Source organism: Parambassis ranga, chromosome 24, assembly GCF_900634625.1.
Source record: "Parambassis ranga chromosome 24, fParRan2.1, whole genome shotgun sequence".
NCBI classification, from domain to species: Eukaryota; Metazoa; Chordata; class Actinopteri; family Ambassidae; genus Parambassis; species Parambassis ranga.
Genome location: NC_041043.1, coordinates 4,893,797 through 4,916,745, shown reverse-complemented (window position 1 = coordinate 4,916,745; position 22,949 = coordinate 4,893,797). Strand labels below are relative to the sequence as shown.

The following is a 22,949-nucleotide window of genomic DNA, read 5'->3' as shown; positions in this document are numbered from 1 at the left end:
CTGGAATCCATTTTATGCTCCATTTTAAAGGATTGTTTTTTGTTTCAATGAAATCTGGGAATTACATGTCAGCTTGTCATTAATTTCATGGTTTGTTTCAAAGACTTGTCTGATCATTGAGGTTTCTGCCGTTACAGTTGCAACATGGAGATGCTTTAACTAGAGCCAAAACTGAATCAGTCGTGACAAAAAGGACATTTTCGATGTAGTGTTGTACAGTAATGTAACACATTTCCAAAGCTGAACGTGTAGTATAACAAAAGTCACTGTATGTAATCTTACCTGCTGCCATGCTAACAGCTTTGTAAGGCTGTAACTTAGGCATTGAGTTCCTTGCTAACAGCTTAGTTATTAGAATTCTTGGTCTGGGGACCATGCATGAAGCACATATATACTGAAGTTATACTAACTTTGATAGGAGTGCATTCACTTTCTCCACTGCCATGCTGCCACAGATGGTAAAAGCGTAAAATAAAGCTGAAATGCTTGACTCATGTGTCGCGTTGACATTCAAGGCATAATCTCATCTCTAGATACGGGGAAAAACTCTTTAAATGAAATAACCTTTCATGTCATATATCAGCTTTTATCCTTTATAACAGAGATGATAAGCTCTTTAATGTAGAAAATGCATCAGAATTTTACATGCAGTTCCTTTAAAGTGGCAGAAATAGTCGTCTGGGTCAAGTAATGGATGACCGCTAAGATCTATTTTTTTTTAAACATGCACAATTTGCATCTGTTTAGTGCTGGCTGGTATAAACAGTGACACCTACTGCTCACCTTTTGATGCCCAATTAACCCTCTAACCCCCTGTACCTTCAGCAGATGTATTAAGGAAAAGAAACGAAAAGAACCGTTCCATTTTTGTTTATTGAGCTGATGGATTTAGCAGGCTGCAAATAAAAGTGATTTGTATTATTATTATTATATTGTGAGCCAATAAAAGCAACAATAAAGCACTGAGGCTGCAATGGTTGAGTTTTGTGTATCATTATCAGGGAGGTAAAGGATGATAAAGGTAGATAGTCCTAAAATGCTGAGTAACAAGTGGATTAGTCATCAGTGGGAGGTCTCCCACAGCCGGTTAGTGCTGAGGAACAGACCTAAATGCAAACAGAGATGTTCAACTTCTGAATAAGTCAGAAAAGGTCAGCCCAAACTATTCACTCAGCTTGTAGTTGAAAAAAGAAGCACCTCACTGAGTGAAACTGAGTACTATAGATTAGCATATGCATGTTTCTGACTGGCAGTGCTTAAAAAAAATAATAATAATACAGCTACCGCTTTTTTAATGAAGCCTGAACTGCTGAGCTGTCCTCCCTGATGATAGCAGCCTCTGTAATTGAACCCAGTATGTGGCAGCGATCCTATTTTTTCCAGGCAAAAAAATAAAATAAATAATAACACGCTTTGAGGAATCCAGGACATGCTGGTGATAGATGTTTACCAGCGCAAATCTTCCACAAACACACTTGGCCTTAACCGAGCTGGCTCCTAGTGGCTAGAGCACCAGGCGCAAAATAAAGAAATAAAACACTGTTACTATTGATGTGGAGGCTATCGTCACTTAATAATCTGATAGAGAGAAAGTGGGTTGTATTTTTTATAACCAAATTTAAGGTTCCAAATCAATTCCCATTATTCTCCATCCACCACCATGACTGTCATCGAACCCACTTGGGAGTCTGAAGGCGCGACGTGATTTACACCTTCTGCTTCTCTGATGGTCCACTTAACCCTGAGTAGGAGAGCTGTGAGGCTGTAATTGGCTTGACTTAAAGCCCCAATCTCTAAATCACGTTTCAGGTAAACATGGAGGTACCTTTTCCTCAAAACCTACAACTCGCTGACCATTCATTTTCTCTGGCTGGCCGATTCTCCCTGCCAGAACACTCTTTAGATGCATTAGGATGCTCCAACGTTTCAAAACTGAGACAACACTAATAGCAGCCCACACTGAGTGAAACGTTCAAGCACATATCACGCAGGGCCAATGCACTAAATGCAATGGTCCAGAGTAATGGTCAGCATTATGGAGCTTCTCATCCAGGGGAGCCAGTATTGATTTAAACTAAAAAAGAGATGCTCTAAAAGCTTTAGCACAAGTGCAGGGACACCCATCACCACTTGTTTACTTGTTTATAAATATGGTGCTCCTGCCGTGGTAGAAAAGTCTGCAGCAGAGAGAGACCAAATTAAAAGCTCCTATTTGCACATAAAGTTACACATTTTGGATAAAAAATATGCCACATTTGGCAGGGCAACACCGTGATGTAAGTTCTGACTGAGTCTTTCCAAATCTCTACCAGCAATCTGTGAGCATTAAGCAAGAACTGATGACACTTTACTGTTGACAGGCATACCGGAACAAACATGATGCTACTGCACGCTAGTTTGCCACGACCTCCAAAATGGCTGGCACAAGAAACAAGGACAAAGCACAGGAAATAACTAGTGTGCAAAGAAAATGAGAGAAAATAAGAAACGACTGTACACAGATTACGAGCAATTATCTTCTGCGATACCCTAAAAAGCACTATTTTTATTAGCCAAGTTGATTAGGTTTATTGGTGTAAGCATTCAATTTACGTGCAGCAACTCATGTATGCACATTATAAAGCCAAACTGTTCCTGATTATCACATTTTGTACCACATAAAACTCTTTTTTTTACATTATATTATGATATATAGATATCAAAGTATCATGCCTGGAAATATAAAAATCACCCAAGCAATCAAGTGATTTGCTACAAGTGATACACAGCATATAAATAAAGGTCACCCCATAAAACTGCAACAAAATGCCACAGAGAAGTAGCACAACAATCTCACCCAACTCAACCTTGATGAAAAAATATGAAATATACTCCCGGCTGTAATGAAAAGATAACATCACATCTATTCAGATTTTCCCTCACTGATACAAAAATTACAAGGACAATTCTTGAGGTCAAGTTCAGAAAAAAAGGTCTTTTCACTTCAGATGAGTGTCCATATAGAGACTTTGTTAAAAAGCAAACATCTTTTCAATTGTTGCCAATGAGAAAGGAGCATATGGACTCCCTTGAGAATAAGTGTGGCTGCATGAGTGCTGCAATTCAAGCACTTCTGCCTGAAAAACTTTCCATAAATGTGTCTCTATTTTTCAGGAAACCAATTATATGGGTGGGACTGGTAATATAACAGAAGGTAACCATGTATGGCTCTCAACAGCTGACCACAAACAAGACAAAATATATATATATATATATATATATATATATATATTTTGTCTATATTTGTACGCAGAGCGGCTGGCCATTGCAAATGTTGCTGCTTCACCAAATCTATCTAAAATTAAAAGAAGTACATACATACTAGCATTAAGTCGTGAGATCAAAGTACTACAGGGCCATGAAAATTTGGCTAAAATAGTTTTCCCCAGGCCAAGTTTCTTGTTTGTGGAGGCAGTGTTGCTGTGGGTTTATCTTTCGTCCCAAACTGATTTCCATGAAATATGAAGCAATGTGCAAATGTTGATACAAGCACATATGAAGAGGAAAACATCTGTTGCAGAGAGCATTTAAATAAATACATATATTTAAAAGAGTTTCCAAAAAACACCATGTATATCACTGAGATGTAGCCCTCCATGCATAGAAAAATCCAATTAAATTGTATTTTGTTGCTTCTTAAACCACAAGCATTTGTATTTAATAAGCTAAAAAAAACTTAATCCCTTCTTGACATAAGGACAAATATGGTGGAAAGCCATTTAAGCAACTGTATGCTGTACACAATATAATTCAACTACATTATGGGCTAAAACTACTTAATCATTATAAAGGAAGCAGCCACTTATAAATGTCAGTCAAGCATTAAGACACTCAGTACACTCTGTCCACTGGCAGGCAGGCAGAGAGAGAGAGAGCAAGCAAGAGAGGCAGAGGCTGCACAAGATATAGAAATAGAAACATAAGGAGCGTATGTCACTCCTAACAGTGCAACCAATCAGCAACAAATCACTGAACACCATTAGCACCTCCAGACTTAGTCATTAATCAATCACGTCTGTTTTGTGACAAACTACAAAAAGTACCACAGCTGCGGTGTCTGCATGTCTAGATATACTGAATGTGTTAGTTAATTGAACTAGCGAACTGAGCAATTAGGTAAAGAGTGACACATCTGTGGAAAGGTTGGAGCCCTAAATTGATTCAAAGCCCACGCCTGTCAGTCCAGGAGTATAAATAGAAACAAGCAGAAGGAGAGGCTGCAGTCTCACAACAGCAGTGTTAAGTTACTGAAGCACATCAGGCCATTCACTAGAAAACTAGAAATAGGTGGACAGGGATGAAATACAGAAACCTACATTACTTTCTATGATTGCTTTGCACTGGAATTGGGAGAATAGAAGTGAATAAAAAAACGAGTTATACCACAGACACAGCCTAAGGCCATCCTCTATTGCAGTCACTATTTGTCCCCTCCAATTCAGTCCCTTTATACATGCCGTTTCCGAAAGCAATCTGGCAACACGACACACATCATCCCAATATCCTTTGTACTACTGGGAAAATACAATTCTGCTGTTTGGGAGCCGTCCAATCAGACTTACAACTCTTTCATAAGATGAAATGGCACTGAGGCAGTGTACCATCCAATATGGCCAAGAGAGCCTTGGCTGGACATCACTATTCAGTGTGAATTCTTAACTAAGTACTAAGTGCATGACATCTCACTGAGCTCTCCCCTCTAATAACTCCTTTGTATTGTTGTATTTTTGTAACAGCAGAGCAGAATTGCCTCATCAAATTTCACTAAGGATGAACACTGGACCACATTTCTACACTCATCCTGCACGTCAACACTTAACACACAGCGGCGTAGATAAGCGGGAGGCGTTAAGTTTGAAACTTCTGCCTCATTTCGAGCAAGAAACCCAGAAAAGGTCAGCAGTCAAATTATTAGGTACAACTCCTGAAGCAAGATACAATTACTCTAATGCATGCCACTTGGGTTTATCATAATTGAAGCCATTAAAATATCTGTACCCTGGTTTGAATGGCTGTGAATGAACAATGAACAGCAGCTTCAAGCCAGATTATACCAGCTGGCTCCTCTCTCCAAACTGCTTCACTGGCAGGCGGGCATGTTTTTTTTTGTCATTGTATTGGAAACTTTCTATATATTTTTGGACTCAAAAATCAATTTGATTTAATGCATGCTGGTCATTTGTTTGTACACTGACATTAATGGTGTAATTCACTCTCTTTTTGTTATGCAAGCTGTAAACTAAGTTACTAAGGAGCATGAGGACATTTGGCCTGCAGTGACAGGTACAACAGGTACGATGAGGTCATGTAGCAAGGGGCACAGCTTGTATCTTTTGTTGCCAGGTTTAGTCACAGTTGTCTGGGATGAACCGGCAACCTTTAGGCAAGCTGTCTCTTGCAATTTTCTAGCTGTGGCCAAACTACAGAGGTACATCTCTGCAGCATTACTTTAACTCTTACCTCTTCTCTACCAATGTCCTCTCTGTGACACTGTCATGGCAACCAATCTTAGCAGATGAGCTGTGGAGTATTGTAATACTCATACTCAAAAAAGTCTATGCCAGTCTAATGAAACAGCTTTATGTCCCACCTCCTCAATCATATAAGATTACACAATTAGAAGCAAAAACATGGCAAAACAAGCTGCCCAATGTGAGCTCAGCAAACATCAGTGGGTACAACTGTCACCTCTTTGAGCCATCTGAGGGAAGATCTGGGCTGTTCATTACAAGAGCCTCTTGGGTATACACATGTATTTCAGGGGGCACTGCCAGCTGAGAGGAGACTCAGAACACAGTGGAAATATGTCACTGTGTGAACACCTGAACACTCCCAGGAGGAGCACAAGGACATGGTTTGGGAGAAAGATTTTTGCACTCCTCTGTGAGGGATAAACAGTGTTCACTGATGCAGACAGACGTTTTTTTTTTTTTTCCACAAAGCACTTGAGCATGCAGAAGAGAGAAAACAGATTTAAATAGGATCAAAATACTATTAAAAAAAGGAAAATCAGGACAAGATTGCAAAACTCCAAATGGAGCTGGTGGGTAAGATAGAGGAGAGAGTGGCAGCACATCAGTGAAGTGAAAATCTGCAGAGAGAAGCAGCAAAGCCAGAATCCCAGAGCATGTACTTTAAGGCAGTTATGCTGATGTTGAGACAGTAAGCTCTCCATACTGTCAACAAACTTTAAGAAGGTGGGATGTGTATCTTTACTAGTGAACAGCAGTAGGATAGTAAACAGAACTGGTGCTTAACTCCAGGGGTGCTTCTCAAAAAAAGAGAGAAGGCAGACAGGAACTTTACTTGACACACTCCCTGCCATAGCATCCACAGATCATGTCTCATAATGCTGGAGAGTGGAAGCTGGCTGATGAGTGTTGAGCACTTAAATTTAAGTAAGTGGTGCTCCTTTCTTTCAAGGTGTGCCACGACCTATTCTCATTCTTCTTATTGTGATTAGAATGCTATGGCATCTGTGGAATACATACAGTATACACTTGACACTTTGTTTGCAAAGACTGGAGAGATTAACGGACGAACTGACGAGAAAGTAGAAACATAAAGCATACACTGACTGTGTGACAAATATCTGCTAATTCAAAGAAAAAGGAACAAACATTTAAGGCACTTTAAGTGGATGCAAATCATGTCGCCTTGTTCAAAGCTATCATTTTAATTGCTGTTGTTTCTGTAATTTGTTGGCCACACAGAGGCGACATTTGAGGCACAATAGGGATAATTTAGTATTTTTTTCCTTTGTTTGCTTTGTAAAGAAAAAAAAGCACAGCACACCTTGCCATATGTATAAAACAATAATTATAAGAGACCAAAAGAGACTGACTATAAAATTTCAAAAATGTAAACGAAACCTCATTTAAATACAAATTGCCAGCACAGCTAAATGGAGTCAGGAAGTTATGGTTAAAATAAGTGATTACTGTAGTGAAGTACAGTGACTGTATGTGTGTGTTTTCTGACCCACAGCCCCTCTGTGAGCTGGGTATCCATCTCTGTGTGAGTGGACATTTAGCAGTGGGGAGTAAGGCCATCCAAACTGACTTATGATCACATACTCAGACAGTACAGAGTCAAACAAGAAAGTCAGACAGTGGTGATGTCACACGGAAGGTCAACAGGAGGAAGGAGAGAGTCGGAGGGATTGCACACACTCGTCAATTGCCCTGTCAATCATTTAGTTGCCATAGCACTGTCTGGCAGGGCGAGGTCTACAATGATCTATAAATAGAGCGAGGCAGGATGGGAAGAGGACAGAGGACAATTATGATACATCAGCAGGGGTAGAGGTGTGTCTGTGTGTATGTGTGTGTATTCATAGACTGTTTAGTGGTAATTAATGGTCTCCCTACAGGAAGGAAAACATCAAAATTAAATCTTGATGAACTATAACAAATCACTAAAACTGAGGGTACACACAGATTACACACACAAACATGCACACAACCTGAAACTGTGTCTCTGTGAGGACCAAATCATACCATCCTACCTAAAATTCATCCAGTGCCATTTTAAATAAATTCACATATTTCACCAATTAGACAAGTGGTGTTGCTAGGTGATTTTATCTGAATGAAGATAAGCACAGCACAGGAGAGCCACCTCCACAGGAAAAGACTCAGCTGTTCACCTCCACCTCAAAGAGAGGACAACAATGTCCACATCCTAGACAGAGAGGAAAGATGGTTTGAAAGAGGAGTCAAGGAAGCCATCTACGTTAAGCTGGGAAAAAAAAGCATCTTTCTTCACACCAAGTCACCTGCTCACAGCAAGAACAATGGGCTGTCAACCAGTCCCCCTCCGTTAGTCTCATAGTTCTTAGCCAGTCGTTAGACACATCAGACACGGTCAGCCAGACCAACAGAAGTAAGTACGGAGACATTTAGAGCTATTGGTTTGTTTTATGTTTCCCTACCAAACAGAACTGATGAAGCTGCTTGGAGGAACAGCTAAACATCAAGGAAACTCTACGAGTCCAGACGCCCTGCTTCAATCGTCTGAGTGAAAAAGACCCGGATGACTGAGAATCTTTATCAAAATTAACATAAGCATTAAAGTCAGCAGCAGTGGCAATAGAGTAGAAGAAACACTTGCCCATTTACAGTAAGGGCAAACATTTGCACAAACTGTCCTTTAGCATTTTAATATTTCAGGAACACCACACGCATGAGTACTCACATCAAGCACTATCAGAGCAAGTAGCACACCTTTCAACCAACACACCCTGCATCATTTAACTCGGTCCACAATGCATTTCATTTCAAAGATCTCCAGCAGCTAAAAGCATCGCAAGGCACCACAATGTTTCAGTTTGGGTGTGCACATCAGATTTCCCTGAGTCGGTGAACCAGAAATTCTGCTCATCGGCTCTATGTAGCCAGTCCAATATAGATGCCAAAGAGAAGGAGGCAGCATTTCAGTAAAACTGTCTGCACCAGTTTCCAGCTGGTTCATCTGTTAAATGTGGCTCTTATGTGGAGTCACCTTAACACAGAAAGGCTCTAACATCATTTCCCTATTTTTTGCACTTCTTGCTAAGACTAACCTCTCCAAACCTTCATAAGAAAATCTTCAAGTGCACACACAGAGAGCACTTTGTATCCAGACTGCCCTGTCCCTGTTACAGCAAATGACCCAGCAAACACAAACACACATTTTTGGTAGATTTCCCTCCTTTGTTTCAAGCATACTAGGTCTTTCAAGGGCACAACAGAGTGAGTCTTAGAGAAATGATCTAATTACTGTCATTAGCAACATCTAATTGAAGCTTTAAAATTAAAAGATTAGCACTGGCGCTAATTGTGCTAACCTATTTTAGTTTCTGAGAGAGCAAAGCAGAAATAGAAAAGCATGAGCCAAGGAGGTGGACAGAGGGAAAGCATGAGACGATGCTTACTAGCCCGTCTCAGAAAGTGAATATTTGAATGTATCATTTGCTCTTAATAACTCATAAATAAACACACACACATCCTGGGAGACAGAGGGGGACATGGTATGTCTGGCCCTGGAGTCCTGCTTTTACCCTTTCAGCCTCCACTCCACTTCGCTAATTAACAATTGTTTTAATCCCCCCCTTAATTCTGCAGACAATTGCATAATTTGTGTGTGTGTTTGTGTGTGTGTTGTATGCTGAGGGTCCCTCACACCATTCACCAGCTTAGTGGAGCTACTCTCCGCCAAGCGTCGCCCATAGCGACCAAAGGTAATTGCTTTTTAATTAAGCCTCCAGCGCTAATCCCAATGATATTTAGCAGGCACGCATTGGCACATACACACATTCGTGCACGCAAACACTAAAGAGGGGACAGGGACTGAATGCTTGGCCGTAAACTGGACAGAAGTGTAATAGGCTTTGTTGGTATTTCTCTTTTGCACACAGTGAGGAGGGCGGTAGATGCAGTGAAAAAGAAGTCACTCGTACTGAAGCAATAAATGAATTTTCCCATTCTGAGTAGTTGGGTCGATTCTAGACAGTGTGTGTGTGTGTGCGCGCGACTACTCTCCAGTGACCCTCAAATAAGCCTTACCAACCTCAAAGATGGCAAAGGCAATCGCACACTTGTATCGACCATTTTTTCTGCTGTCTTCTCCTGTCAGCCTCTTGTATCTTTTCCACCCTTTTTCCAATTCGTACTTTCTTTTATCGCACAAATCTTTCCACAATGTCATGTTTATATATCTATAAAAACACAACAAGGCATTTCTTTTCTGTCCATGACATACAGTTTTTTTCTTCCTCTCCTGCCTTTTGAGTCACCATCTTTGCTCTTTCGTCTTCAGAGGAAGCCAGACTCATTTCCTCAGGGATAAAGACTAGAAATGTCCCCTCTTTGCAGACATTTGTGTGATAAGTATGAAACATGCTGAACCAATGAACACCCACACTTGCACAGCACTGTCATAAATGTAATTTGAATCCTCGTTGCGTCTAACGTCTCCAAATTTTCCTTTGATGTCTGTGGTCCGATGTGTTAAGGTATACGACTGAAATGGAGTTAAAGCTGTTGGAGATGTCTTTCACAAACATTTTCATTGCTCACACTGATCCCCCATCCTGTCATCCCTTTCTCAAGTTTCCTGAAAAAAAAAAAATCACATAGTGCTGTCTCACATTTAATCTTTTAACCACGTTGTCTGGAAAAGGAACTTTCTAATGTCGTGCCTGTTTTTACCAAACGCTTGTCAGCCACGAAAGAAACTTGCCGACAGCAAGAAGTCTTTTGGGCAAAGTTATGACACAAACTTTGAATTTTACCAAAACTTTACCCATCAACAACAGCTTTTACAGAGCTGTATTTCTGCTGTTGCATTTGACTCTAGCAGGCTGTACCCTGCCAGAGATTACAGACTATATATAGCACAAGTTATCTTTAATCTCCCTGTGATACAACAGCAGAAACCATTTTCAGTCGCTCTTTGTTTTCGCCGCCCCACAGTATTTACCTCTGAGGGCATGTTCACTGTACTGTCCTTGTATTTTCTCTCTGGGTCTTCTGTTATTTTTCCTCTTTTTCTGCTGTTCTTTGCTCATTCATGCTCATGTTTTCTTTCACCTATCCTTGCCTTAACCCTTCTATGTCTCTTTTCTAAGAGTTAAAATGGAGGCAACTGGAGTCAAGGATTTTTTTTGAAGACGTTTTGCCACTCCCCCAAACGGCTTCTTCAGTTCTGCTGTTCCTTCCTTCTATGTCTCCTAATTTAGACTGATGAAAAGCATGCAAACACACTCAAATCTTGCCACAATCTCAGGCTGTTAAAGCAAAACATATTTGATGTTTAAGTTGGTGTAGTTTCAGTGATACACACTGGCCCTCCAGGGAGCTGACCCTGCATGTTTAGGTGTTTCTGTGGGCTGATAAATGTTTTAGCAGTGTGGAATGATCTGCTTCATGAGAAAGGCATCAAGGCGGACTCAATCAGGCTCGTATAAGTCATCTAAGGCTTGAGGAGAAGATGGCAGAAGGTTTTAGTAAAATGGGAGGAAAAGAAGATGATCATGAATGATTTAAAAGTGGCATGTGAAGAAGCAGATGACAGCATAAATAGAAAGACGATGTGAGCCAGAGCACACGCTGCACATGGCAGTATTGGGGAAATAGGTACCGAGAGGAGCTGTGGCTAGAAGAGGAAGAAGACAGGTACGAGCATACTTCTCAGCAAAATAGGAAAGTTTGCTTATCAAATTTTTGTATAATAGAGCAAAGAGGCTTCAATGTTGGTAAACTGATCAAACAAATGCAGAGAATCCAGCATTCAGAAACTGTAAAAACACACTTGTTCCGATGTGAGATTTGAGGAGTCATATATCACTGAAAATGTGTCTTCAATAATAGAGATGAAATACAAAATCACTTGGGCGCAGCACACCATGGAAATAAAACAGCAAACCACTGAAACGTAACAGGAGCAGACGTTCTCTTCCAGCACTACTTTTTAAAGAATTAATTACCCTTGACAAGACAGGGAATATGTCCAAAGGTTGAAGAGAATCACAGAGGAGAGAGGACGAGGGTTGAAGGCTGACGCAGGAAAAAAAAAGGAAGGGACAAAGAGGGAAGGAGTGACAGGATAGATCAATAAAATTTATAGGTAAAAGAACAAATTGTTATCACTTGAGTGTGTCTGTGTGTGTGTGTGTGGGGGGGGGGTCTCTTCTCAAATCTGCAATATGTGTCAGCAGCACAGAGGTGAAGATGCATCTGAGAGAAAACATAATACGTACTGTGAGTCAGCACTGTGTTTTGTGTGCTGCTCAATGGAGATATTGGCAGGATGGGACACACTGGCGGGGTGTGGAGCGAAGGCCTTGTCCCTGTAGATTGATTGTCAGACTGAGAATAGAAGGAGCAGAAAAGGAAAAATGATTGCGTTTTATTTCCCCCACTCAGGTTGCCCCCTGGAATGCGCCCTGACTCGGTGAGGCAAACAGTGTGGGAGACGTGGTAGAGTGAGGGAAGGTCAGAGAGACTTTTGAGCTGGGAACAAAAATGACTCCCGGTCAACATGTCCCCCTTTTCTTTTTCTTTTTTAGGTTAGAAATCATTTAGCACATTCAGCATTAACATCATGTGATGAAGGTAAGCAAAGAAAGGAGAGTAACATCTTGACACAAAGCTGAACATATGTGTCCACAGAGCCTGCGGGACACTGTAATCTCTCTCCTGTCTCAACTTGGTGCGATCTAGCTCAGAGAAGTCTGGGCTGGTCATATATCATGATGTCAGCTGAGTTAGAGAGTTGTGGGCAAGCCTGTCTGAAAGCAAACAAATCCTCTGCTACAGCAGGGATTGAACCTTAATGCCATTTAGGAACCACCTAGAATGTGTTTGTGGCACAAAGTACTGAGAAGAACCAATATAGCAATTACTTTTTAAGTTGAAAAATATGAAACCTTGGCTACATAACAAATCAGAACCGAGCAATGTCTTGACTTATTAATCCAATCTGATATATTCTGGTGAGAAAATGCTCATCTGAACAAGACGAGATCATCTCCATTTTCTTCTGCTTCTAGTCATGCTAATGTACGCTAACCATAAGAAAAACATGCCTCTTTTAAAACTGAAATCAATCATGATATCCATATTGCAAATGAAAGCAACCCATGCGATCATATGGACACCTTTACGCTCACATTTCTTTCCTCCTAACAACAAACTGTTATTTACTCTGGCTGTCACATGTTTAATGTCTGGGTACACCATAAAAAATAGGTGATGAACCACATAGGCATTAGCAGTTTTAGCTTGCTGTTAGATTGCTTTGCTGTCTTCCATTAGGAGAAAGCCTCAAATGGAAGCATGTGTATAAAAACCCGGCACACACATGCATTACTGGCTCAATAAATGGATTTACTGGAAACGAGAGAGACAAAACAGAAAGAGAGAAGCGGGGAGCTTAAAAGACTTTTTCTTCATCAATATTTGCATCTAATAATGTCAAATGCGGTTTATTACGCATCTCATCTAATCCCAGGGTGGTGATTCTCATTCACAAGTTTTCCCTCTTCCTTCTATCATCTCTTCATAATGGAACCATCACTTTCTGCAGTTACAGGAATTGAGAACAGGAGAGCAGCTTAACTCAGGCTGTATCAATGATTTAAGTGCTATTTCACATCACTACCACTCCCAATAGCAAGTCCATCAGGGGTGATTTACATGTAATGTAGATTGAGAGAGAAGTCCCATCTTCATTTTCTTTTATTGTCCGACCTCATTTCCAATACCGTCTTGATGAATTCAAACGATTGGCGTTTATGAATCTGTTACCATGTAATTTTCCTGCCTGTGACTCATCACTCAGACGTGAGGTGGAGGGAGTGTGTTAGATGCACATGTGAGCGAAAGAACAGGACACGTGTGTAAAATAAATGTGTCTAAGAACCCATGAAAGATTTGGGTGTGAGCCAGGTTACCAGGGGCAAGACGAGGGGGGTTATAAGCCTGCACCTGGGGTTCTAACTGCTAATGCTAACACTTCCTAATAACCCAGAGGACCCTGGTGAGGCTGAAGGGCGTGGAGGTCAGATTGCTGGGCTCCATGCCCGTGTCTGAGTCACCTGTCCCAGGGTAGCAGTGAGCTAGGAGCAAAGGTAGATGGAGTGTGGAACCCAGAGGCCAAAGCATTTGCCAGAGAAACAGTAGGAGAGACAAGGCATGGCTGCACATTATCACAGCTTTAGGGCTGTTTCTAAAGTGGGCACACGTACACATACACACACACACAAAGTAGGAGCCAATGCCACAGTAATGAGAGTAGGAGGACGCTCCTCCGGAGAGAGGTAGGCCGTTGAGCCAATTCTCGGCAAGTGATTACACACACAGCGACAGAGCAGAGCAAAAGTGAAGAGATGAAATGAGCCACCAGGGCCACTCTCTGTGCCTCACTATAACCAAACCAGGCGTGCCGCTCAGAAGTACAAAAGAGCAAGGACAGCAGGTTAAAGAACGATTAGGACTAAGACCTATTCATATATACATTCTAGATGATGTTTGCATCCTCTATAGCATGCGGCACGCATAATCAAAACCTCAGGGAACACTGAATAGAAGCATACAACCTCATTAAATATTATTGCTTTGAATTGGGAAAGCATGAGAAGAAACAATTCACACATCATATAACAGAAGTAATTCTCAAAACAGGTCAAGGTAAATGGCCTCAGCTTAGAAGTACTGCTAAGCTCAGTATTATAAATCAACATAATGAGTACTGTTAAAAGGTGCACACCAACACCCACACACACAGGCACAAAAAAGTTAACAAACCTGATGACAAAGATCTGTTAATGTGGTCAGATCAGCAAATACTGCTTTGATGGAGACTTTATAAGTAAATACACAAAAGATATAGGTTGTTTTCTTCACAGTAATATTAATAATTAATATAATTCTGCTTAAAGGAACCATAGTTCATTTGATGATTAAAGATCCCGAGGTTGACAACCATATGCAGCGTTTTTCAGGACAGGCACTGTCCCAAAACAGAAAGAATGGCCCAACCCAAGAGTGTGAGCCCTGTACAAATCCATCATCAGGGAGTCACTGTTCCAGTCTGCTGGACAGTGAACGCACCCCGGGGAGACAGGACTAGCCTGGCATTACTGATTCCCCCAAGGGAAGGCCAAACGAAGCTGGAATGACTGATGCAACCCAGGGGAGAGTAATCGGGTGTGGAATGACTGATGCCTCCCACCGGTAAGGACACAATCTAAGAAGGTCTAGCCTCGAAGGATGCTTAGCGGAGCTTAATGAGCAATTCTACTCCAGTTAGTTTGGAGTAAAAGGGCCAGTGTCGTGATTTCACTGGTTTTGCCTACAACTGGTTACACATCACCGGTAAAGCACAGCAGCCACAGGATAAATGATTGCCTAATGCTCTGTTTATCGCCGTCTCTCACTTACTTTCTGTGATTGTAAAGAGATTTTACCCACATCACACACACATACATTCAGTAGAAAAAAAGGTGGAGCAGTAAAGAGCAATGAATTTAAGGGTGGATTAAATTGAGCTACCACATGTTTGCTGAGGCATGATTGAAGCTGGAAACTAATCCGAGACTGTTCTAATGCATTAGTCCCTCTCTCGCACTCCCTCTGTATGTGTGTGTGTGTGTGTGCACAGTACTGTCAAATCTCAACAGCTGGTCCCCTCTGCCCTCTGACTGAGATTGTTGTGCAACGCAATGAAGATCAGGGATCAATGCTGATCAACAGGGGTACCAAATGACAGCAAGTCCTGCACGCTCCAGTGGTCGTTTTCTCAAAGCTAAGATCAATAAAGCTGACAAACAGCTGTAACAGGTTACATGACGAACTGACTTCAGGTGAATCTCTGTGTGATCTCTGTCTGTCTGAATTTCTTCAGCTGTAAAGTCATTTTCTTCAATTTAAAGTTAGGGTCATTAAAGAATCTTAAATCTTTAAAGTCAATCTTTTACAGCTAAGGAGGTCTTGAAATCGCCCTTCACAAATATATATAAAAAAAAAAAAACAGCAGACACTAAACAAACACAACATACAACTTGCGTGTTGTGGGTTAAAATGGCAGAACTCACTTCAAAACTGACAAAAATATGAAACGCACACCATCACAACAGGGATGCACAGTTGGAATTATTTGTTGTGTGGGGAAAAACTGACAAAAAGTTGGTGATGGTGTGTATATTTATATGAATATATATCTAGATAGATATATATATGTTTTGACATTTAAATCAACATACAGAGACAGAGTTCCCAGAACAAGATTAGCTGGAACAGATGGTCTCGGAAATCAAGTGACTCATGAATAAAATGAGAAAAATAACAAAGGGTGAGGCAAAGATGGACTTCATATTCTTTTTAAATTTACACACAAGTGGTGAAACTGTACACCACCACAAACATTCACTTAAAAAAGGAGTGTTGTAAAAACAAATTAAGAGACTCAAAATCAAGCAAAACTTTTGGTAAGCTACATTAAAAATGTGTAAAAACTCATACTTGGGTGCAAAACCATGCAGGATCCCAGTCATCCAAGTTCAAGACAAAAATTCAGAATTAAAAACAGAAACTCTCCGTTCTCCAGCTCGGACTCTCCACATACCTTGCAGAGTTTCTGGTAGCGAGGCGAGGAGATGGCCATCCTCTGGAGCCTGTGTAAGAAGACCACCACTTTCTGGAGGGAGGTCCGGACCATGGCCATCATCTTAATACTGCTACAAGTCTGCAGCAGCCTGCTCCTGGTCCGCATGCTAGCACTGCCCTACCCCGCTCATATTGTTCTCCCTCTCCCTCTCCCTAGCCAGCCGACTAGACCCCAGCCAAGCTGACGTGATGCGCACACACACATGTACACACACAGAGAGAGAGAGAGAGAGAGAGAGAAAACCACACACTTGCAAGCGTACTCAGCTCAGCATGCCCCCACGTTTCGTCACATATACACACACAAAACAATACACACACACACACACTGAGCGCAGCCTCAGTGAGCTTTCTCTCTCTCTTTATAAACAGTCACTGCTCTCAGCATGCACACACTCATACGATGAAGCGAGCGAGCCGGACAAGACGAAACACTCACTTTCTCCTCCACGCGGACATTCACACGCGCACCCCGACCGCAGAGCCAGAAGAGAATCAAACAAATCACTTGTGACGGCACCCTGCAGAGTCAGAGAAGGGTGACAAAGAGGAGGAAATGAAGAAGAGGAAGAAAAAAAAACTATAAATAAACAAGGAGAGAAGAGTAGAAAGTGCAGCAAGCTGAGAAGACAGGAGAGGAGAGAGGAAGGCACGAGTTGCACAGGACGAGAAGGAAGGCTGGTTGTACTCTGCTCACTTTTAACTGCCACCGATCCAGGGATGGAGAGAGAAAGAGAGGGGGAGAGAGAGAGAGAGAGAGAGAGAGAGAGAGAGACCGAGACAGGAGAGACAAGAGATGAAAAGCAGTCGTGTAGGAGAGGACAAACAATGCTATGGAGGGAGAATGACATTACGCCAGACATGAACAGATCAATAGGCAAAAGCAGAGAGACAGAGAGAGCAACAGTGAGAGAGAGGCTCAGAACACAAATGAGATGCATGCACGCCTGCACACGCACACACACAATAGAGTTACAAAGAGGGAGGGGTTATTTTGGGCATCCAGGGTTCCTGGAATTAGAAGTCTCATTTTTTTTTCCTGCACTGGCAATCTTACTTGGATCCTCTCCATGGTTTAGATGGATGTGAGACTCTTGGCAAAATTCTGAGCACAAGAGATGAGTAAGTGTATTAGAAAAGACTTACGCCTATAACAAAAAGTAAAAAAATGCACCTTAAAATGCTCTGATTTGTTTCTGACCCCATGTCTATTACATCAGCTGAGGATCATGGGTAATATCACGCCTACTAACAAGCCTTCTTTTTCAATTTTAATGTGTTGTTTTCATCTCAGACACCTAAGATCATCGAACAAATACATTCGAACTGTGCATCTCTCCCAGCCTCTATAAGCTCTCGTCGCTCTCGCCCATCTAATAAAAACATCACCTGTCCAATAGAGTAAAATACAATACAGTAAATAATCCCATCCAATACACCAGGAGACTGTTGTGTTTCACAGAGATCATTAAAAAGGAATTTGGAGTATTGGAAAAATATTTCCAGACACAAGGAAATCCCTTCTGCTTTATAGCTCTACTGTTTGTGTATATAGAAGAGAGCTGGAGCATTGTACATTTTTTATTACATGCTGCTTCTGTGTGGTTCATAACAGTCTTCAATAGATAGATAGATAGATAGATAGATAACCAAGTAGAAAGGAGAGAGTCCTTCCTGGAAAACTGCTGATAAAAGGACGAGAAAAAGAAAACAGGAAGGAAGGTAGCGCATGTGGAGACGAGGAAGCAAGGGCAAGGTCAAGAGAAGATAAAAGGGTTTTAAGAAGCTTTTATCGGGGCAGAAAACAGCAAAAATCTTTAAAGAACGAATCTGCTCGAAGAACGTAAATACTGGAGAGATGACATCAACAGACAAAACGGTAGGGAAAGAAAATGAGAGCAGAGATAGCTGCACAATCAACAGAGATTATCATAGCACAGCCACTCAGCTCCTGCAGAGCACTGACCACACAGTGTGCTACACAGGTGGGTATTTTAAACCTATTTATGTTCTCTATGACTCCTTCTATTTGACTTTTCGTTGTAGTGCCACTGAAAAACACACAGTCATTCACCCAACCACAAGACAAGAGGCATTTATATGAAGTGAGGATGAAAACCTCTGTATCGCCCAGGAGTGGCACGCTTTACAACAAACCATTCTCCATAATTATACTTTATACTTTGCAACACACATACACGAAAGCTGTTAAAATCTACAGCAGCGTGACCTTGCTTGTCTAGTAGGTTTGTAGAAATGAACACAAAATGCTTTATGCTTTTGAACCAACCGTTTCCCTTTAAAACATGTTATCACCGTTTACCAACACTACGCTCACGCACACACACTTTACTCATGCACACACGCAAAAGACACTATGATGAGCTAACTGAAGAGCTCTGTTTAGACAAGGTTTAACTGGCTACAGCATCCATTTCAGTCATTCCACAGCATATTGACTCGGCTTCGTGGGGAATTACAAAGGGAGACGGAGTGTTTTGTTGGCTCTGCATTAACGTACCATGGCTCCACCGAAAGGATGTAGAACACATGCGTCTCTCACCTGCTCACACGGTAAGCACGCAAACAAACATTCAATTCTACCGCCCACAGGCAAACACATAAACCCCGAGCTTTGTAAAAGCAGTTCTTGACGTCGTGTGCACCTTTGCACTTTGTTAGCCATTATTGCATCGCATGTGTGTGACTGTACTGTTAACTACACACGATGCCACATTATGAACCATAACATTTATAGAAATGTTTTAATAACACATTGATAATGTCCCTTTCAGTGTTAGTGACTGGTATTTTATAAATATGTAATTAAAATGTATGAATTAAATGTTCTGTAAATTGACTGCATATAATATATGATACTATATCATATAGAAATATACGGTACATTAAACCATGTCCATGTTTGTTGATGGTGCGTGTTGCAGGCCACGCTTTGTGCGTAGTGCAAACCAGCCTCCATATTTTTTAGGAAATATCAGTTTATGTGCCAAATCTGTCACTGCCCGACATCCCCTCACCAACAGAGGTGAGGTTTAATATGAACATAACAGGATTTAGAATGATGATGGCATTCTGCGACAAAATGTGATTTTTAACATTCATAGGTGGCAGAGTTAATAAAATGGGCAGTGGGGAACAAATCTCTGTGTCAACGCAAATCATTAAAGGCTTAAAGTCTGCCTCTGGTTCACTGGCCCATTTTCTATGAGTGCCATCCATCAATCTCAACTCCAGCTGGTAATGAAACAAAAACGGAGATTAACTCAGATGGTTGCTGAAGACCAATGTAGAAAGATCATTCAATAAGACACTACTATCCTACCGATGTTTGAATTAAAATTCAACTCAGTTTAAGACATTTACAGCACATCTGACTTTTCAGATGACTTTGACATACTTTTCACTACTGAAATCCAATACTACCCAGCATGTGTCCTTTACAGTTTAGAAAAGACTTATAATGATGGATTATGTTCAATACAACAAATATAGATCACTGCGACGGGCGGATAAACGTGATAATCACATCCATTACTTCCCAATAATCAGAACTGTATTACAGCCAGAACAAATCCAGCCTGGCCTCCACAATGGAGTGCAAAATCTTTTAGCTTCATGCCCACATCAAGCTGATGAATCCTCATAAATCTTTGTGGCCATTCATGCAGTGATTCACTGCCATTTCCTCTGTAACCTTGGCCTGTTTCTAAACAATTGCACTATGGAGAAAAAGTGAAGGCAGTAGAATGTTACTATTGAATGTAAGCTCTGAGTTGTATGACTTTGAAGCATTTTATCAGGGACAAGGAGTTTATCAAAGATGCCTCTCAATGTGGAACCAAAGACTGACAGGGTCAACATTTTCAAAAAGATATTTTAACTTCAGAAGAAGAGATTAGTGCTTTTTTTATTGGTAGAAAGAGTAAAGCAAAGTGATTTTGAGTTTGAAACATTACATAGACGACAAGTGTCAACTGATCCCTGAGGGAAGGTCTGGGTAAATGACAAGTAAGTGTGGAGAAATGCAAACACACACACAGAATTTCTAAGCACCATAGGACAAGAGGATCAATGAGCCCCATTCAATGCATACAAGCACTCACACGCCCTCTGTATGCCCTCTCATTCACACACTTTTACCCAGCAGCGTACACATGGATGCACCCACACACACACACACACGTCTACCTCAGTTGGTGAAGGATGCGTTAATGAAAGGTGACACTGGGATAATAGGCAAGCACCTGTGCTTTAATTCCACACACAATCACAATCACAGTTCCTCTACAATCGCAGCCCTACCTCCAGTTGTCGCCTCAGCTCCTTTGCATGGGCGGAGTCCTGCGACAGATCTTCCCTTTGAGAGGCGTCTGCCAGGACGTTGACAGTAGTCTCTGCCTCCTGGAGCCATTTGAGGAAGGACTCCAGCTCCCTGAGAGACACCTGTAAGCCCTTCAGATCGGTGTCCAGCTGGGTGTGACGGTCACTCGCCCTGCCATCCAATATCAGTGAGTCAAAAATATGTTATATGTTTCCCACAGATTGACATGATTCTCATGTGTAATCTAAATTAGTTTGTACCTATTGTTGATGCTGTTCCAGGCTGCATTGTGTTTATCCGTGACCTCTTTGATCCTCCGGGTGTCGTCGGTGGAATATTCTCGCAGCAGGTGAATGGACAGCTCATTAAAGGCTGCAATAGTAGCTTGGCCTCGGGCCAGAGATTGAAGAAACTCCTGTGAAAACATTAAAAACTGTCGGCACTGCGGTTCATGACCAGGACCATGGAACCAAAAATATGACTGATGTGACTCATTGTGAGGGCCTAGTTATTAACTTCTGTGCTTTCTACATACTGTTACCATTACTTTAAATTATCTGCCTTTAGTACAAAAAACTGCCATAAAAGAATATTAATGACCTATTTTCCTATTTTCTAAACTTAATATAATTACATAAAACTTTAAAATACAAAGAAATGAGTTATTCCACTGCTTGGCTCTCTGACATTGTTTTTTTAACCTCTGCTTAATCAAGCAGGTTGCATAAGGCCCAACTCATTATTATTGTAATTTTAACACTGGCAAATAAGTCATCCATATGTGACCACCGGGCTCCCATTCTTTTAACAAAAAGGCACACTTCACTATTTTAAATAGACTATTACTCATCCTTACAAAAGCACACAAACCAGGAGCAGATGGCAGAGCAGTAGGCTGGATTCAGTTGCCCTCTAGTGTTTGGTTACTGTAATGCGTCAGACACACTAAAGAGGGAGGATTTGTTTCCAGAAAGTCTTGGCCAAGTCATCATCTCAAATTAAAATGATGGATGATGTGGGCGTATGAGTGTTATTAAGGTTCAAAGTGAGGTGATTTATTCATTCCCACCGTGAACAAACTCACACAGCTGTATGAAGGACTTCTAGTACATTTCATAGTAAAATCTGGTCTATGATTATTTCACTATATGGGAAAGTGAACGGAGAAATTCCCTCAAGTCTACCGTAATGACAAGATTAGAGGAATGTCGGTAAGTGACCTTGAGATGGAGGTCACTGAAACAAAGTTTAACAGAGAAGTTCTTTCCTAACCTTACTGTCTTCAAGTTGTTTAGTCAGCGGATCTCTGGGCCGCTGAACAAGGTTGTGTAAACGTCCTTCGTTGTGCCCAATGAGGCCCTTCACCTCCTTCCTCTGCTCCTCCCACTGGTTGCTGTGGCCAATCATGTTATCCAGCTGCTGGAGCCGTGCCTCAACGCCATGCTGAGTGCTGTCCCACTGGCTTCGGACTTTCTCCACTAGAGACAGAGACAGATGCGTATTCAACACACAGAACAGACTTTAACTTGTTTCTTGTGCAGCTGTTGTTTTATGGCTATGTACATACATTTCTCAGTAATGGAGGTGCGGACGTCAAGATTAGAGGTCTTGTTTTTGATGTTTTGTGCCAGAGTGAAAATGTCTTCCAGTTGGGGGTGACGCTGCTCAAGGTCATTCTTTGTTACCTATAACACAATATATTAACACAAAACATAAATTTATTAAAAAACTAATTTCATTTAATTACACCAACATTCTCTCCTCTCTGCCTCCCATTTCATCACCTGAAGGCGTCCCATAGTGGTCCTGATCTCCTTTGTGTCCCCGACAGTGACAATATTAGACTTGAGCATCTGGGTGATAAGGAGAAGCCAGTCTGCCAGTTCAGTGGCGGTCTCGTTAAGATCCGTTGGTGCAACGGTGTCTGGTGTGTGCGGGGTATGGTGGTGGGGGTCCTCGCTCACCAGGCTGGCCATCTGCACAGCTGACGGGACTGCAGACACTGGAACAGGGGCAAACAGAAAAAGGCAGGGAACTCAAGGCAAGCATTTGTGAAATATAGAGCATCTTTAGAAGGAAATGATGCAATGGACATTAAAGAGTGAGCAAGGATGTGTTGTCAGGTGGCTCTCGGTGAGTAGCGGCATCACACTAAATCACGATGAATGATGCACCTGGGATTGTTTTAGTGTTGCACAGCCATGACTTTGTTGCTCACCTCTTGTTTGTTATTTCATCATGCATTTTCATGCTCTGGATTGAGGCCAGCAAGTGAGGAATTGCAAATTTGCCACTTGCAATTTCAGTACTTATTTCTGCTTACAACAATACACGTTTGTCATCTCATGTTAATGATCCTAGGAAAATATGTGAATTCTTTGGCTCTTAAATTGGACATGTTGTGGATCATGAATCCAAAG

At 41.4% G+C, this 22,949-nt stretch overlaps 1 protein-coding gene across 5 annotated transcripts in view; it reads right to left on the bottom strand.

Annotated features, from left to right (window-relative positions):
• The window catches only part of utrn (utrophin), a 145,431-nt gene that overhangs the window by 78,358 nt on the left and 44,124 nt on the right, over positions 1-22,949 (bottom strand). For 4 of the 5 annotated variants that reach the window (XM_028397312.1, XM_028397311.1, XM_028397313.1 and 1 more), the window contains 5 exons: positions 22,314-22,531; positions 22,097-22,214; positions 21,802-22,007; positions 20,790-20,944; positions 20,511-20,700 (listed from right to left, as the gene is read on the bottom strand). In XM_028397312.1, the coding sequence (XP_028253113.1) occupies positions 20,511-20,700; positions 20,790-20,944; positions 21,802-22,007; positions 22,097-22,214; positions 22,314-22,531 (887 nt within the window). Of the gene's footprint in view, positions 1-16,146; positions 16,562-20,510; positions 20,701-20,789; positions 20,945-21,801; positions 22,008-22,096; positions 22,215-22,313; positions 22,532-22,949 lie in introns of those variants that run through there. The other variant, XM_028397317.1, reaches the window with a different exon arrangement.